The sequence below is a fragment of the Polyodon spathula genome, chromosome 12 (assembly GCF_017654505.1).
Source record: "Polyodon spathula isolate WHYD16114869_AA chromosome 12, ASM1765450v1, whole genome shotgun sequence".
Classification (NCBI taxonomy): Eukaryota; Metazoa; Chordata; class Actinopteri; order Acipenseriformes; family Polyodontidae; genus Polyodon; species Polyodon spathula.
In genome coordinates this window covers 11,366,880-11,384,796 of record NC_054545.1, presented here as the reverse complement: position 1 = coordinate 11,384,796, position 17,917 = coordinate 11,366,880, and the positions used below count along the sequence as shown (strand labels likewise).

General features: G+C 36.3%; 1 protein-coding gene across 1 annotated transcript; it reads right to left on the bottom strand.

The window, feature by feature from the left end:
• Positions 1–6,135: 6,135 nt before the first annotated feature.
• Positions 6,136–16,078, bottom strand: LOC121324574 (delta-like protein 4). The gene is made up of 11 exons (XM_041266625.1): positions 15,325–16,078; positions 14,943–15,203; positions 14,489–14,546; positions 13,503–13,766; positions 11,981–12,041; positions 11,615–11,745; positions 10,818–10,987; positions 10,096–10,315; positions 8,916–9,633; positions 7,986–8,094; positions 6,136–7,228 (listed from the first exon to the last, which is right to left on the bottom strand). Exons 1-11 carry the CDS (start codon positions 15,376–15,378, stop codon positions 7,223–7,225), a joined length of 2,052 nt encoding a protein of 683 aa, XP_041122559.1. The 5' UTR covers positions 15,379–16,078; the 3' UTR covers positions 6,136–7,222.
• Between the last annotated feature and the right edge of the window lie 1,839 nt (positions 16,079–17,917).

Genomic DNA, 17,917 nt, shown 5'->3' with positions numbered 1-17,917 from the left:
TTGCTGTCGTAAGACAAGCCATGAAACGGACTGTTCAGCCTATTGAGGTTCCTGTCCTTGAGACACCAGCTACCCGAGGACAGAATGGAATTGAATCAAAGTGTTTCCTAGAAGATCTGAACGTACTTTCACTCAGCTTCCATTGTCCCTACTCTCAGTGCTAAGTTAAATTAAACCCACCTAACATGTTTTTGTTTTCTAGAAATATTAGGTTTAATGAGCAACTTGCACTGTTACATTACTATGTCATTGTAGCTATAAATGGTTGTAATCCTAACTTGTTGCATCCTAGTTCATATTGTATTCTAGTAGTATTACTGCACTTACTGTAAACTATACTGTATTGAAATATGAATCTTGCATTGAAACCCTGTACTGCCCTGTAACACCTATAAGTCACCTTGGATAAAAGCATCTGCTAATAAATAATACATAATAATAACTTGGTATGGGTATATTTGAAGTTTTAAGGTCATAGAAGAGTTTACCAGTCTGCTGTTTTGAGGGGTAGCTTACAATACTAGTTTAGTTAACTAGACCTGTATACAAGGCTGCAGTGTAGAAAGAGTTAAGGCCGATTCCAGTGGCAGATTGATCTGTACTGGAAAAATTATGGCAATATCCTAGATTTTCCACGAACATACTTCCAGATGTGCATTTTTAGGAACAATTTTTCCACCCTCTTATATGTGTCTGTTCTCTTTGACTCAAGAGCATTCCTTTGGCTATTCGAGTCTCCTGTCATACTATAAACGCCCAAAGAACTTCTCGACTTAAATAGTGATATTGGCTTTAAGCTGTATTGCGGCTTGTTTGTGTCAGACAGACTGACGGACACATGCTGTATGAGATAAAGACTAGGGACACAGCGTAAGCAGAACAAAGTGTAGAAGTGCACAGTTCAAGAAAGCAAAGGGATAATCATAAAAAAATGCATATTATATAAACTTGTTTGCAGAAAGTGACACTACTGTTTCTTTTCCTCTTGAAATCCCAACCCTTAAACACAAGACTTTTATCCTCATCTGTTGCGGTTCATTTTGTTTCTCACAAGAACTTACCTCATTTGCTTACCATTTTTGCTTAATTATGATTCTAATTGTACATTTTTTACGACATATAACTACTGTGAAAAACAAACCTCAGGTGGGGCAAGTGTAATTCCTTAAATGTAATGACGTGTGTATTTTAGCAATAGCAGGTGTGAAAGGGTTCATATTCAAATATGTAACAACCTTACATCATGATAATTACCATCCACTTACAGTACGCTTCTTTGAAACGTCCTTTGTTAACTAAATCTTCTAAAAACACATTCCAATCATTCTCTGTTGTTGTTCCTGCATAGTTATTTATCATGCTTGTTTCTAACTATTCCAGCAAAACAACCTTTACTAAATACTTCTTAAAGTTGAATTTCTGAAGCGGTTTTTAAAATGACCACAGGTGGTGTGCGACTGTAAATGAGTAGGTGGGGCTAGCAGAGTTGAAAGGTTACGTTGCCAAATGATCTGAAAGGAATGGCTCTTCAATCCTGGAATCTTCTGGTATAGGCAGGTTTAGAGAACAGAACCTAGAACCACTTAAACACCTTGAAATAGCAAGTAGTAGATTGCAAACACCATAAAATAGTAATGTAAAAAAGCAATTCAAATTAGGTTTTAAGATATTAGTACAGGTGAAAAATACAGTTATAGTAAGAACAGGACTTACATCTGACCCTTCTGTTAATTTTTCAAAGCATTTTTAGAATTTCACCGCTTAACAAATGACTTTTTTTTTTCTTGAATAGTTAGTAAGCCTGGTGACTGAAGATCTAGACAGAAACAATTCAGAATGGCAGAGAACACATACTGCAATAGGATATTAACAGTAGAAGATACATATGATATAAAAATACCTCTTTAATACATATAGAAAGCAAGTACATAACTGAAGTACAGTGCACAAGGCTGTGTTTAATACACACCAATAATAAATCACTGTGCATGTGCCACAAATCATTGCACAAATTAATCTAAATTCTTAGTTTAACTAGCTTTATTCCTTCATTTTTCAAGGTGTGATATACTGACCATCCTCACTGAATACAACAGTTGAATGATGTTTGCCATTTGTTTTGCTTATAAAATACAAATTAAATATACACTGTATATAAATGTCATATATTTATTACATACTAAAATTGGCCTTCGAAGTGTCCAGAAAAAAAAATAAAAAATCTATTGTTCCTTAGTGCCTCCTAGTGTTTATTTATAAAATAACTTTGCAGCTTACATTTGTGAAGTCTTAGATACTGTAGCACCTGCCTACCAAGCACCCACTTATGATATGAAGATATTTCAGGAAATCAGCATAAACCCTCACAACACAGAAATGTCAATAATATATTATTGATGATTATATGATGACTGAATTGAATGATTGCCTCAAACCCGCTGGTTTGAGGGTCCATCACCTGCCCTGCTGGACGAGGCAGTAGACCCCCCCCCCCCCCCCCCCCCCCAATGACAGATAGTACCAAGGGGTGGCTACAAGGAGGAGTTGGGGGAGGCGGAGGAATGTGAATGAATCAAATTCAATAGAAGGGTAAGTTACCAGTCTACTTGTATTGCTCTGATAGGTCAGAATTGGACGACACAATGTCAGTCCTTAGTTTATCTGTGTGACTGTGTACAGTAATTATGTCTGTGTATATGTTGTGTGTTGTTGTCGTCTGGGTGTAGAAGTGTACATAAATAATGCCATCTTCTGCTTCTTTTACTCTCAAACGGGCATCTGCCAATATCAAAGGGGGTCCTGCGGGTCTAATCCATTTTTATGCACAGCAGTTCAAAGACAGACAGGATTTGACGCAGGACTGGCTGTCAAATACAATGTTTCATCCTTTTTGAAAGGGTGCATTATAAAGATATTAAACAGGTCTACCTTATAAAATTGAACTATTAGCTCAATCTTGAATCATGCATTACCTAACCATATAAAAAACTGAAGAAAAGTTTGCAAAAATTACCTTAGTTCGCTAAATGCTGCTAAAATTAACTTAGTTTCCAGCTTACTTTTTTCATAATCAAAGGCCTCATATTATGTTTTTCTTAAAGTGAAAGTGAACAGCCCCCCCATACAGTATAAACTGTTCAAAAATAAACACAATAAAAAAATGTAAAAAAATAGAGAGCATGGCTGCTGAATTTGGCTCTTGGCGCCAAATTACTTACCTAGTACTAGTTTTGGTTCTGTCAATTTCATGGTGGCCTACAATACAACACAACCTTTCCTGAGAGTCTTTTTCCTACTGTTAGTTTAGTGGTGGCACCATAACACAGATTTTGATACAAATGTTATTGTGCAGGAACCCTGGTGAGGTGATTTTCCTGAGAAAACAAAAGCATTTACTGTAGTGGCCTTTCCTTAAAAAGTGATGCGTGAGAAAAACATTTAGTCAGTCTGTTCTGGGCTTTAATCAGACAGGAAAGCGGAAATGATGTCACTTGGTAACAAACAGGAAGCTGTGATTACAACACAATGAAAATGCGTGGCTATTTGAGTGAAACCTAGAGCCCAGAGAAGGTTCTAGATGGGAAAACACACGTGGGGGTGTTGGGGAGAAGAGGATGGTTATAGCAGGTTGCAACTCAAAGGTTTTAGCAGATGACTGATTGCAGTGATAACAAATGCTTTGGCTGGAATATCAGAGGAAATCATTTAAAGACAAACTAGATGTTGTTGTAGTGCATTCCTTATCAATGGATGCACTTACAGTAATTCCAAACACTGGCGTTGAGAATGAAGTGAACATCATGTTTCAGATGGATTATAAGCAAATATTTTAGGTCTCTAACATACTGTACTCTTGTGTGTGGCTTACAACAATGCTTCAAGCATGTAGAAACTTAACCCTGTACTGCATTGAACTCAGCATACCCATAACTTCATAAAGGTTACATAACACTATGTGCATATTCCTTCATAATCACTGGCACAATAGGTATTCATAATATTGTTGTCAAGTGTGTTGTCATAACATCACGTAACAATAATGTTGCAAAAATTATATGTTTAAATAATTTACTAATTTACAATATAGTGCACTTTGACATAGTACTTTACATTAGTAAAAATGTTTTATGACATCATATTATGTTGGTAGTCAAATTTATTCTGAAGGATTACACACGTAATTATAGTGTTATGTAACCTTCATGAAGGTGTTATGAATGCTTCCGTATACAGTGTCCAGATCCAAATAAAGCATTACACATGATATAACGTGTTTGAATTGAACTAAACCGTCATAAGAAAATGCCTTCTCAAGTTACCAAAGACTTGTGTGTTTAAATGGCTTAAACTGGAGATGTGCTGTTGGTCCATTTAAGGAACTTATCACTGTTGTCAGCCTTTTTCATCATGATGTCTGGTTTTATTTCAATGCTTTTTTAATGCATGATTTTGCACAGTACCGGTACACCAAGCAATCTATTTGGATAAATAAAAATATACATTCATATCATTTTCTTTTTAAGTTACATAAAACAAAATATTGATTCAGTTTTTTTTTTTTCTACTATACAACACTTGTAAAAGCATTAGCCGAAAGGTTTGTCTAGTTTGTTGCTACAGCTTTACTTCAGATTCAAGACAAAACATAAAGTCAGAAAAATGAACTGCTGCAAAAGCTGTTTTGTCAGCAATGCGTCTGGAATTGTAAACATGCGTCTGTTACCAGCTCAGTAGACTTTAAAAAAACAACTGACCCAGAAAAGGCTAAATTGACTTGAAGATACAGTATATGCAGCATGCTGATTTAGGTTTAATATTTATACAGACAATGCAGTCTACCAAAGTGTGCATTCTGATATTTACATATAAACAGTTTATACACTAACCTCCAAAGGAACTGGGACACCATTGATTATACTGTACATAGCAACAAGGTTGTATATATTTCAAGGTGAAAATCTGGAAAGTAAATAGTGTAGAATGATTTGATTAATGTCTAGTCTCGCACTTACTGTAACTGTCTTTTTAAATGTAGTTTTGTTCTCCGAGAGTTTAAGTCTTTTTTATTATTATTTTAGAACAAATTTTAAATTGTGAATAATATTGTGGATCATGCAATATCACAAGGTGTTTTACCAACCACATTTTTATTTGGATCAAAAGGACAACATTTAGATTGAAATATGAAGATTGTTTTTACAAAAAAACAGAGGCCCAAGTACTGCTTCTAGTCTCTCTGTGCCTGTGTTGAAGATCTGTTTTTGAGAGTTATTCGTTGCTTTGTTAGGTTCTGGAGAATGTTTCACAGTGATTTAGCTTTTGCCCTTAATGAAAGCGTGTGAGTTTGTGTGTGTATGTGTGTGCTATGTTATTTGGACACTGGTCACCAGTTTGTGCTCACTAAGAAGGAAGGCATATGTTGTTTTTTAACACAGTGTTGTGCCTGATCGTGGAGCATCTGTTCTTTGCTTGTTTTTGTTTCAGAATTCCAGCTTAAGGGTTTCGGTAGCCGGGGTAACGCATTAGTATTTCAAGCTAATTTTGTACTCAGTAAACTGGAGTTGAGAGAGAGAGAGAGAGAGAGAGAGAGAGAGAGAGAGAGAGAGAGAGAGAGAGAGAGAGAGAGAGAGAGAGAGAGAGAGAGAGAGAGAGAGAGAGAGAGAGAGAGAGAGAGAGTGTGTGTGTGTAAGGCATTATTTCTAGGAATCAAGCCAATCGTTTTGAAATTGAATGGACATTTGATGAAAACAATTTTCTTTTGTATAGCTTTTATATATGCAAAACAAAGCAGTTTATGTATATTGTTGTACTGTTAGTTTTAAGATCAAACTGGGTAATCCAATGTTAAGAATGGTTTTCCAGCCACCTGGATTTGATGTCTGGGACCTCACAGGTAAGTACATTTATTTTACTTCCCAGTTCAAGGGTTGTAATTCGGAAGAGCAGGTTTTCCTCTTTCCTTTAAAGAAAATGTGCACGTTTTACAATTGCAATTAATTTACTTTCTCTAAAAATATTAATTTTACTGCTAGCTAGTCCAATGTTGTTACTAACAAGCAGCATCTAGCATGGAGTAGATGAATGAAACCAGCAAACATCAGTGTACCAGGAATGCATTCATTGTTTAAAAAAAAAAAAAAAAAAAAAAAGAAAAAAAAAAAATCTAATTTTTGTTGACATCAAATTAAAAACAGTGTGAAGAAATGAAGAAATAACATTTACACTTCAGACCTTGTTTTTCTTATAAATATACATTATATACAAAATAATCTTATAAAACATAGAAAGATCAGAGCTTCATATTTGTATTAAATTAGCTAGTGAAATACCAATCTTAAATAACATTATTGGTTCCATAATTTCAACACTAATTATAGGCAGTCCATGGTTTGATAGTCAGTTCTTTTAATATGGGCAGTGTTGCATATTATTAAGAAAGGAATTGCATTTACTCATCTGGAACTGTGCTGGCACTGCTTGATGTACAGACAGAAGTCCCACCTTTTCCAACAACAACAAAAAAATTATATATATATATATATATATATATATATATATATATATATATATATATATATATATATAATCTTTTGATTTACAAACATCAGTAGTGCAAAGGATCCAAGAAAACATGGAAAATAAATCATGAAGTCTTTTGAAACAATTTTAAGGCTTAGGGATTTGGACTGCGTACAATCTTCAGTGAGTTTCAAATCATGACATTTCACGAGTATGACGTCACCAGTCCCTGGCATTCTCCTGAAATATTTTAAAACTTCCACATCTTGTCGCGAGGGTTTTTCTTTCTTTCCAAACCGACCCTTTGCCTAGATCTTGCATAGCACAAAGCTTCCAGCTTCCATTGTTTTCCTTGGATGTCTCTTTATGACAAGGTGGGACAGTTCAGAGGGACCCTTTTCTCCTGCTTATATTTTTACACAAATCTACAGGGTTTTTTTTTTTTTGTACATTAGGGAATACAGACCCAATATAAAATGTCCATGATATGCCTCAGCCCTACGTTGCAGATACATTCTAACACTTATTAAAAGTAATATTGCATTTCCGGAGCAATCAGTCATTAGCTCTATCCAGTTCTCAATAGTTTTTAAGAGCAGCGATTTGCATTTAAATAATTCTCAGTCTCAGTGTGTCTTTTTTGTAAACAGTGCAGAAGATATTTCCTCCTTTTCGTTTGAGGTGTATTACTGTTTTACTAGATTTAAACCTGTAGGGAGAAAAATAAACTGTTATTATAAAAGTAAATGAAAACTACTTTTACATTATATTTCAATCCATGGAATATTGTTATGAATGTGTGAGTTTCAGAAAATATATGCTTTAAAAAAAAATATGATATGCCAATGCCCACTTTTAGCATTTTATTGGTATGGGACTGTTAGAGAAAACACTAGAATTCAAAAACTTCAAGTTTTCAACAAACATTGAAACGTTTTTGTACATAAGTATGCAAAATGTGTGGTTTGGTTTTTGGTTTGAAGAAAACAACTGTTTAGAATAAATTATGGATGTGGACTGATTAAATCGAAGGCTGCTTAAAAACACAAATAGAAAATACATTGAACCAAAAAATTCAACTTATTCTTATTGTTTGAAAAATAGTAACTAATATATATATATATATATATATATATATATATATATATATATATATATATATATATATATATAATATATATATATATATAATATTCAAATAAAACACAAAACAATGTGGAAAACAATAAATAAATGACTAGTTCACAAAACATCACACCTAAATAACGTTTTGTAAATGTAGGGTTTAAAAACAAACAAACAAACCATCTTTTGAAATAGACCATAAACGATTTTAACCTCAAACCAAACCTTATTAATTAATCATAATTTACTTTAAAAACAGAACAGTCTATATAAAGTGTGAGTGAAGTTTTGTGAATAGGATCCAGTAATTCAAATCAAGAAATCAAGTGGGAATAATTTACCTCAGTTGCTATGACACACTCGTTCCTCTCCTCTGCTATTACAAACACAGACTGGTACATGGAATCCCTTGGGGAGCATATCGTTGATATCCTACACTCCGGCTTTTCACTGGGGACACAGATCACAAAGAAACTTTAGACCACTTGCAAAACAATAGCCGAAGTCCACTTGAGACATAAAGCAAACACCTCAATTGTATTTGAATTGTTAAAGACATTGGTTAAAACATTAGACATTGCCTGTGATATCATGTGGTATTGTCACATTTGACCAGAAAAGGGTCTGATTTTGAAGCAAATAAAAATGTTGCCACTGTTGTCATAAAAATGTTACAATAAATAAATAAATTAATTAATTAATAAATAAATAAAGCTTTAGAAATTGGTCCCTCTGGGTTTTCATTTTACAAAACACAGACATACCAAACATTTTCATTTTCATAAATACTAAATCTGCTCAAGTAAATCAATCAGCAATCTTCTCGTAACTGGGATGCAAATAATTGCATTGAGCTCTTTCAGGTTTTGCTGTGAACTTTGTCGAACATCAAATTAGGCAAGCCACAAGACTGAGATGGGTCCCAGTAATCTCCCAGTAAAACCCAGAATGGCTCTCAGTGCCGTTCTTTTATGTATGTTCCTAGATAACAGGTTGAGTGTTGGCACATATTCCTGCTGGTCTCTAGCGACCCCTAGACAGGAGAAGAAGTTCTTTCCTAGCGTCTGTCAAGGGCTGGCCAGGTCAAACACACATGCTGGTGTGTTTCTCAACCAAGCCTCTCTCAGACAATATTAATGACGCTCTTTTCCTCTCCAACATAGTCACCAGAGACTGGGAGTAAAAATAAGTCTACAATAGAACTAATTCAAATAAAAAGCATACTATTGCTACTGCAACTGCCGAACATACCACAGAAACTCAATTCTTACCTGTGCATTCTTAACGGTATCTTTTCTTCCGGACACAATTTGTCACAATTATGACATTTATCCTCTTGTGACACATCGTCTTTGAAGTCTTTAACTAAATTGTAGTCCAAGTGATAGTTTTTGTGTTTATAGTTCAATTTTTCGACTGCACAGTCCACTTCCAGGTCCACTTTTTTGTTGGTGTTTTTCAACTGCGATGCTGGGATCAAGTTGTCTTTCTGGAAATCCGACAAGTTGTTCATGGTCTCCAAGTCCTGTTCCTCTAAGTCCCTCTGTCTCCGTATGTGCCTCAGGACGACCACAATGATGCAGAGCAACATTAGCAGGGCAACCAGACCCACAGCCAATGAAATCGCCACCCAGGGAAAGGTCTGATCTCTGGAGTCGGGCACAGACACAGTGTACAATTCACAGCGGTTACCTGTGAAGCCGATTGGACAATTGCAATAAAAGCTGCTGCCATAGGCGCTACTCAGACAGGTCCCCCCATTGCTACATGTGTCGGAAGCACATTCGTCTCTTGTCTTGATCTCACAGTTTCTGCCACCATAGCCAGGGGCACACCTGCATGTGTAGTCATTGATGTGGTCAATGCAAGTGCCTCCGTTGCTGCAGGGTTTACTCGCACACTCGTTGATGTTGATCTCACACCGCTGGCCGGTGAACCCAGGGCGGCAACGACAATTCCTGCTGTGGCCAAGGTCAACACACTGTCCACCTTAAAAACGAAAACAAACAAGAAACGTGTGAAAACCATTCCGCTTTTAAAGGGGCTGTGGGAAGGTCACATGCCATAAAAAAATAACATTTACACTTACAAATATTATGTAAAACCCCACAGTGTACACATTTACACACTCCCTAGTTACTCAAACTATTAATCTAGATTGAGGGGATTCATTTACACATGAAATAGTTAACCTAGTCATTGTCTGGCAGATAATAAAAACTCAGCCCACTCTGTAAGGACCAGCAATCTACTTAAAACCGTTTACTCAATCCCATTGGTGATTCGAAATTATGGTTTGTATTGCACATTGTACACTGATGATGTGGAAATTACACAGACTCAATGAACTGATGAAACCTTCTTGCATTCTGGGTTGGAGCTAAGTGCATGTGAGATGGAAATGACGTACAAACATGTGCTATAAACCAGGTAGAGATATTGGGAGCCTACCGTTTGCACAGGGGTTGCTGGTGCACTTGTCCTCTTTCTTCTCACAGTTTAAACCAGTGAAGCCACGAGGGCAATTGCAAATATAGCTTCTTCCGTGGTCTTTTTCAGAGCAGATACCGTGGTTAAAACAAGGAGAACCGGCACAGGTTAAGGAGCTGTGTTCACAGTGAGATCCCTCAAACCCTTGAGGGCAAGTACATTTGTAACCATTTTCAAGATCCTAGGGGAACAAAGGAGAACACTGTTTAATATTTACCTCAATTAAATGAATTAACATCTCAACTTTGAACAACCTCATATGTTCACTGTATACACCAGCTCTTATTTAAATGGTACATAAGGACATTTTTATTTTATTGTATTACATGTTCCCATGTTTTGCTACGACTGTTTAAGTAAGCTGTGTGTATCGTTTTATTTATTTATTTTTTTATTTTTTACATTTTGTAATGTAGTTCTGTCCGTGCGGGTACATGGGAAGCCGTCTTCAGGCAGGGAATGCAAAGTTTAAAAAAGTGGTCAAAATATATTAAAAAAACCCAAAATGCAATAAAATAAAAAGGTCCTTATGTACCCTTTCATATTGCTCTAAAAATATGTTATGTATACACTTCTTCCACCCTGCGACAGAAAACCTGCTTCCAGATTTTACAGTTTGCTATATCATAAGCTAAAACCCTGCTGTTCTATGCTGAGACATCTGCTGGAGGACAGTCTCTTACCGTGCAGCTCCCACCGTTCCTGCAAGGGTTGCTGTCACACTCGCTCACCTCCAGTTCACAGTTCACACCTGTGTAGCCCGGTCTGCAGGTGCAGGTGTAGCTGCCCTGGCCAGTGTTCATACAAGTAGCACCATTCAAGCATGGCCTGTGATGGGTACAGTAGTTAAGATCTGGAAACAAAAGAGAGAAGAAAAAAAAACTTCTATTAAATCCTTTTATTCCAACCTTTCATTGTTTTTATTTGCAGGTGGCGAATTGAAGCTCTGTACCTGAAAGGGTAATAAATGGTGTAACACACAGAAAGTCAAGGTAAATTTATTTACGGTACCAAGTGTTTTTTTTTTAAACAGGCTTTTCATTTGCTTGAAAGTTGAGATTCTGGTATTAACTGGTTTTATTTACAATAGGGCAGTAAATACAACCATAATAAAACAACTACAATGACAGCTACTGTTTTATCCAACCCCAATTTGCACGATCCTAATTTATTTCAAGTTTTAAATGTGTGATGACATGTTACAACCAACATGCACAACAACTTGTCGAAAATCCTTATTGAACATCTTAATGGTTACGTTGGCATAACCATGTAAATAAATGATACATTTCATTTACATATTTATACCAGTACTCAAAGTTTATATTAGGCAAGGTGATATGGGTGGTAGAACTGCAAAGTTACCGAGTGTGTTCAAAACACAGTAGTAATGAACTCTCCAGGGCTGGGTGTTACACACTATAGTCAACCTGCCCAAAAAATAACCATATAGAACATGTAATAAGTTGGCTAGACTTACCCTGGTCACAGAACAGTCCTCCCCAGCCTTCATCACAGGTACACTGCCAGGATGACTGACATGTGCCATGCTTACAGCCTGGATGACGGACACACTCGTCACAGAACTGGCCCTGCCAGCCTGCCCGACACCTGAGAGAAGAAACCAACCAACGTTACACACCTGGGCATCAACAGAACTTCACCGTTTTTTATTCTCATTTCACACTTTTGCATTCAGTCTAACCACTCATGGGAGTATTGTATTTTTTTTAATTTGAAAAATGATGGTCTTTAAATACATGTCCCACAGCATACTGACCAGCCTTGAATTAGCTTGCAGTCAAATAAAAACAAGAATTTAGCAGGTTTAACAAAACACACTTACACGCATTCTCCAGGGCTGGAACAGTTTCCATTGCTTTTGCTACATCCCTCAAGACAGATAGCTAGAAATTCAAAAGAGAATACAATGACATTAGTTCAGCCAACTGCTGTCCTTTTTCAACCACACATGTATTACATCCAAAATAGGCTTGCTTGTGTTAAATTGAACAAAACTTGCATGCATTCTGTATTTACCAGCTGAGCTTCTGGGACAGCGACTATCATGTTATTCCCCTCTTTAACCAAGACAATATGTCTCTTTTTTCAAGGGCAATTGAACCCAAACTGTTCTGCTGGCCTGCTACGCTGAAGAAGCCAGATAATTTGCTGCTGTTTGTGCTGTGTTGTATGTGACATTGATTTTGCATGGTTACAAGACCAGTGTTTAACGGCTGGGTTAGCCCGGAACAGATGCTTGCTCTGAATAGCGGACAGCTGCTCCATTGTTGTTTGGAGGCTGTGTGAACCACATTTGCAGCTGCCGTGCTCATAGCTCAACAATAGAGACCGCAATTTAGAGGCGCGTGGCGGATAATAATGCTGCGATTAACCGGAGCGCGTGCTGCTCCTCCATTAGAACGCTGGCCTGGGATTAAGTAACACTGCTCGCGTTCTATAAGGAGGGGGGATTACTCCAGCACTCGCTTGCTAATTTAAATTAAAACACAACTAAAAAAAAAAAAAAAAAAAAAAAAAAGAAAATGTGGCAACACAAATTCGGGGTTTTACTTGGCGCCTATTTCAAAAGCCCTGCGTGCTAATTAGGATTTAATTAACAAAAACAATGGGATAACTAAAACAGTATATTGTTATTCAACGAGATAACAAACACACATGTGTATAGCAGTAAACAAAACGAGCAGACTGTGTCTGTGAGACATGGTGCCAAAGCTACATTTACCAAGCTGTGATTTCTGCGCACTAGGTCAAAAAGAAACAGAAGAAATGCTGCGCTCCACCATGCACTGTTCATTTTAGAGATGCATTTGAAAATGGGTTTAGTGTGCGCGTGTGCGTGTTTAATGTTTTAACAAAGCAGCCTTTCTTGTCAAGTAAAAACATTGATACTTTTAAGTCAAATTCTTTTTAACCAATTTAGATTTACCACACCAGCGCGCACATTTCATTCGTGTGAGTCAATGGTGCACGTGTATGTCCTGGTTTCCATTTGATTATGGTGCCTCCGTTCGGGATTAGCAGCAGTCAGACAGTGACTTGGAGGGCTAAAATCAACTAGGACACTTCAAACCCGGACAGCTGTCGACCAGTGTGTTTATATATATATATTATATATATATATATATATATATATATATATATATATATATATATATATATATATATATATATATATATATATATATATATGTGTCTCTAAATATATAAACAGAGTTTTCGTTATGAATCCTCCTTCAATAAGCTCTTGTTATTTCAGTCGGTCACTGTCTAATTGTCTAATTAAGAATTTAAAAGCAAAACCAAAAATACTTTAGGCCAGAAGATGATTTTCTCTTGTTGCTTACGTTCTTGGCAGTATTCTCCCTTCCAGCCGGGGAGGCAGGATAATTGCCCATCAGTGTCGCAGATGTAGTGGCCAAAAAGGTCGTTCCTGGGCGTGCATTTTTTGGAACAACTTTCGCCGTAGTAATTTTCATTGCAGATGACCCGGTAAGAATACCTTAGCTCCGTCTGCTTGCCAGTCTGCTCATCCTGAGACCACTCCTCCCCTACAGCCAAATTTCTTTGGATCGCAAAAAAGCTAATCAATAAGTCAGGGTTGGTTGTGTCTGAAATTAGAAAACGGGGATAATAAAACGTCAATTACATAAAATAATATTATTACAACTAATAATAATAATAATAATAATAATAATAATAATAATAATAAATAATAATAATAATAATAATAGTTTTTATTTTGTTACAGAAAAGGGTTATGTAAAACAACATAATGACTTGAGTTTGGGAAACTAAAACGCAACTAAGTATGGTACTCAGATTTCAGTATGTCGTTTTAAAGTTTTTTTTTTTTGTTTTTTTTTTTTCCCCCACAGCAGTTCTTTCAATAAAACTCTACTGCGACTGAAATGTCCTCTTCCTTTATGTCAGCAAAACATCCAAAACCCATTATTCCTTTTCCAAAGGGCGGAACAGAAAAAAAGGTGTAAAATATAGGAAAAGGCGGTCAGAAGCGTTTGGCAAGGTTGACATATTCTCACCAAAGAACAGCTCACTTTCCCACGCCAAAAATAAACCAAAGGAAGTGCAATTGTGTTTGAAATTAAGAAAGAAGGAAATTTGAATGAACTGAAGTTCTATTGTAGCACGTAAGGCAGACAAAAACAAGCCTTGAAATAATGGTATACTAAAACAAAGAATAAAATAACGTGTTTTTGTATATAATACACATTGTAAAAGCATACACAAATATTACTCTATTTCTTCGCACAACACTTCTATTTGTGGGGAACATTCTCCCCCTTGCGGTGAAGAGGTTTGTTGCGCTCACCTACAGGTAGGTCATCAAAGGCAGCATACCAGGATTCAATGATTAAAGAAAACGACCCCTAAGACCAAACGGAAAATAAGACAAGAAAATGGCAGTTAAACATACAGCACAATCATCAACAGGCGAGAAAAAACATATACTAGTAAGATAACAACGCATGGTCTTTGAAATGTGATTGCATACAAAAGCGAATTAATACTCCATTGCTTTTACTCGGGCATGTTTAGTAGGCTACACACTTGAAAGCATAGCACAAACGCAAGGTATACTATCACATAGATTATTAATATTAGACGCAACATTGTTAATAATTGTGGTATCTTTGCACTTGTTTTTGCCTTTTAAGCATTTCATTTCCATTTAATACACGAATAAATAGAAATAAACTGCACATATGCATTCACTCTGTCTCTTCGTATAAGCGCGGTTTCGGTGTCAGTTCCCATTGCCTTACCGGCCATCTGAAGTCGAAGGACATTCTTATAGGGCTGCTTGAACTGTCTGCATCGATGACCTGGAATGAATTGCTTCCCAGCACCGGGGTAACAACGCTGCCGAAGATACAGTCACCTGGTAATACAACCGACTGATAGTGCTTCAGACAAACCCGAAAGAAAGTCCTGCAGTCGGGTTTGCACGAATTCCCATTAGCCAGCAAACGATTTGCATTCAAAAACTCGTGAACCTTCAACTCGAATACCCCCGATCCCGACACCTTGACAACAACAACAAAAACAATACAAAATCGAATAAAAATTACATTAAAAACATTAAGAAATAAAGATATCTTCGCTTTTTTTCACCACCCTTGCAAACACTAAAAACATTTGAATTACCTGCGTAAAAAATGTTAAAACGAGTGCGATGCTCAAAATGAAGCAAGCTGCCATTCTTTCCACTTCTCCAAGGCAGCTATTTTCCTTTGAATGCAGCCCTTTTCCTCTTTCTTAAAAGCACACCTAATCCAAGTACTGGCGGGGATATTATGACAAAAAAACAAAACAAAACGAAACACTCTTTCAATATTCCCAGTAGTCTGACCAGCCGATCAGATCCTCTTTTCCTCCAAGTGCTCCAAATCCAAAGCGCGCAATTTCTATAGAAATTCCAGTGATCCCAGTGGTACAGGTTGAAGATATATCAAAATCAGTATCCAAAGTAAGGTACCTTTCGTTTCTTAATCGACTCCACCTTGCATATGTGTGTATACTCCAGTTGGGCTAAGGTTGTTTTGTTTAGGATTAAGGAGTTGCGTCTGTATTAAAGGGTTTGGATTTGCAACCTGTCCGCTGGTCTTACAATTACTAAATGGAGAACGTCTCTCTCTTTACTCTGTTTATATAGTTGCCTTGTGCCCTTGCTTCTCATTATGTAAACTGTCAATCACCTCGATTGAATCTGAAACACCGCCCCATCTTAATTTTTTCCCCTGTACTACTACAAATTGCCAACAGCACTCATATCCGAATTAATGCCCTGCTGCTATTCTGTCCACCGCCAGAGGAGAACGCCTGAGTATTAACAAGAGGAGCATCTGTTGATCTATTTACAACACATAGGGAGGCACTTTTTATTTGTATTTATTATATTTTATTTATATACGCCCTATTGCTTTGTTTGTAAAATGCGTCTTTAGAGAATCTTATTTATTAAGTAGAGTTGAATATAAAATTGTTATTTTGGCTATGCATAAAAGCTTTAAGATTAATGATCTGACCTCGAATGACACCGATGAAATTAAGATGAAATAATCTGTGGATATTTGACAATATCATATTTCTTGCTGCACTATAAAAGGGAAAATATAAAATTGTTCAGATTAATTGTATTTTTTTTTTTTTTTTGTATGTTAAATTTTAATTAGATGCTGGATTCTTTTTTCCACTTTTCTTTTAAAACTAACATATATATATATATATATATATATATATATATATATATATATATATATATATATATATGATAATATCTATATATAATATATATATATATATATATTTATTTTCAACAAAAAAAAATTATTACTGTTAAATTTAATGCGTTTTCTTTTTGCCAATGAAACTATACAGTTTATTATTATAAAATAAAAACGAAAATCAGAATCAAAATGACACGTTCTCTAGTGATAGGGCACATCAATTTTAAAACAGATGTGAGTTTTAGCAAAGAACAGATTGCTGCTATTGGAAATCTATTTCGCATTCAAAGTAAACTTTACTCGATTTTTATTGTGCTTTATAGTGCTCGTGGTGCTGGCTGCCTGGCTCAGTCTGACGTGTACCTATAAAGCTCGTCTAAATAAATGGTTGCTATGTTCCTCTATTGTTGGTTCGCGCACCCCTCGTTAAAGCCAAGCACAGAGGAACCTTTCATGTGGGTTTTTTATTATTGAAAAAAAAGGAAAAAAAAGGAAAAGGGGGGGGGGGGGGGGGGGGGGGGGGGGGGGGTTAGATAACCATTCAGCTGTATGATAATGAGGTCCCATCAGAATTATGTTTTCGTCAAATCATAAACCTTTGTAAGCGTGCTCGTTAAATCTTGAGGACACTCAAAAATGCACCGCGAAAATAAACGCAATCAACACGGTCCGATTTGTATTATGCAGCATATGACACCATCGCTCCAATTTAAGCTTTTTTTTTCTTGAACATTTTAATCTAATGTATTTTTCAACACACACACACACACACACACACACATACACACACACACACACACACACACACACACACACAATCAAATTGCAACTCCAACAATAGACAGGGATATAGCCAAACAGGTCATCATTTTGCGCTTTGTGATTGTGGTCCACTATGAAAGGCGCTATATAAAATAAAGATTGATTGATTTTGTGTATGTGTGTTTTTTTAGGAATTTGCTTCGTTTCAAGGCAAGATGAATTCTATTCGAAATAAGAGATTTCAATCGACAGATGACAAATGAGTTACCAGAGAGAGATGCAGACAAAACATAACCTCATTATAGCAACACGCGTACAGTCGCTCTGTTCAAATACAGAGGTTGGCTTTGTGTTGGTTTAGCACACCTTTGAAACTAATGTTGACGACAAGGCAGCGCTTGTTAAAACCCTCGGTTGCTTTTGTGGAAGCATGGTGTATTACAGTGATCCTACTCTAAATCTCCGCTTATAAAGGTTTATGGTGGCACCATTGTAAAAGCAATGCGTAACCATGGTAAAGCTTCAGGTAACCGTGGTAAATCACAGTTAAGTTAGCAAAAACATTGGTACCCATAGGCAAATAATACACAATTACCATGCGAATGTGTTTACGTTTTATAAGGATCACACTGCAAAACGTGAATTCAGTTGTACTGAAACACTTTTTTTAAGACAGACACTCTCCTATTATGTTTATAATTTAGGTACATCTGTTATGTTTTGGGTCATATTGACCCGATGCAATTTCA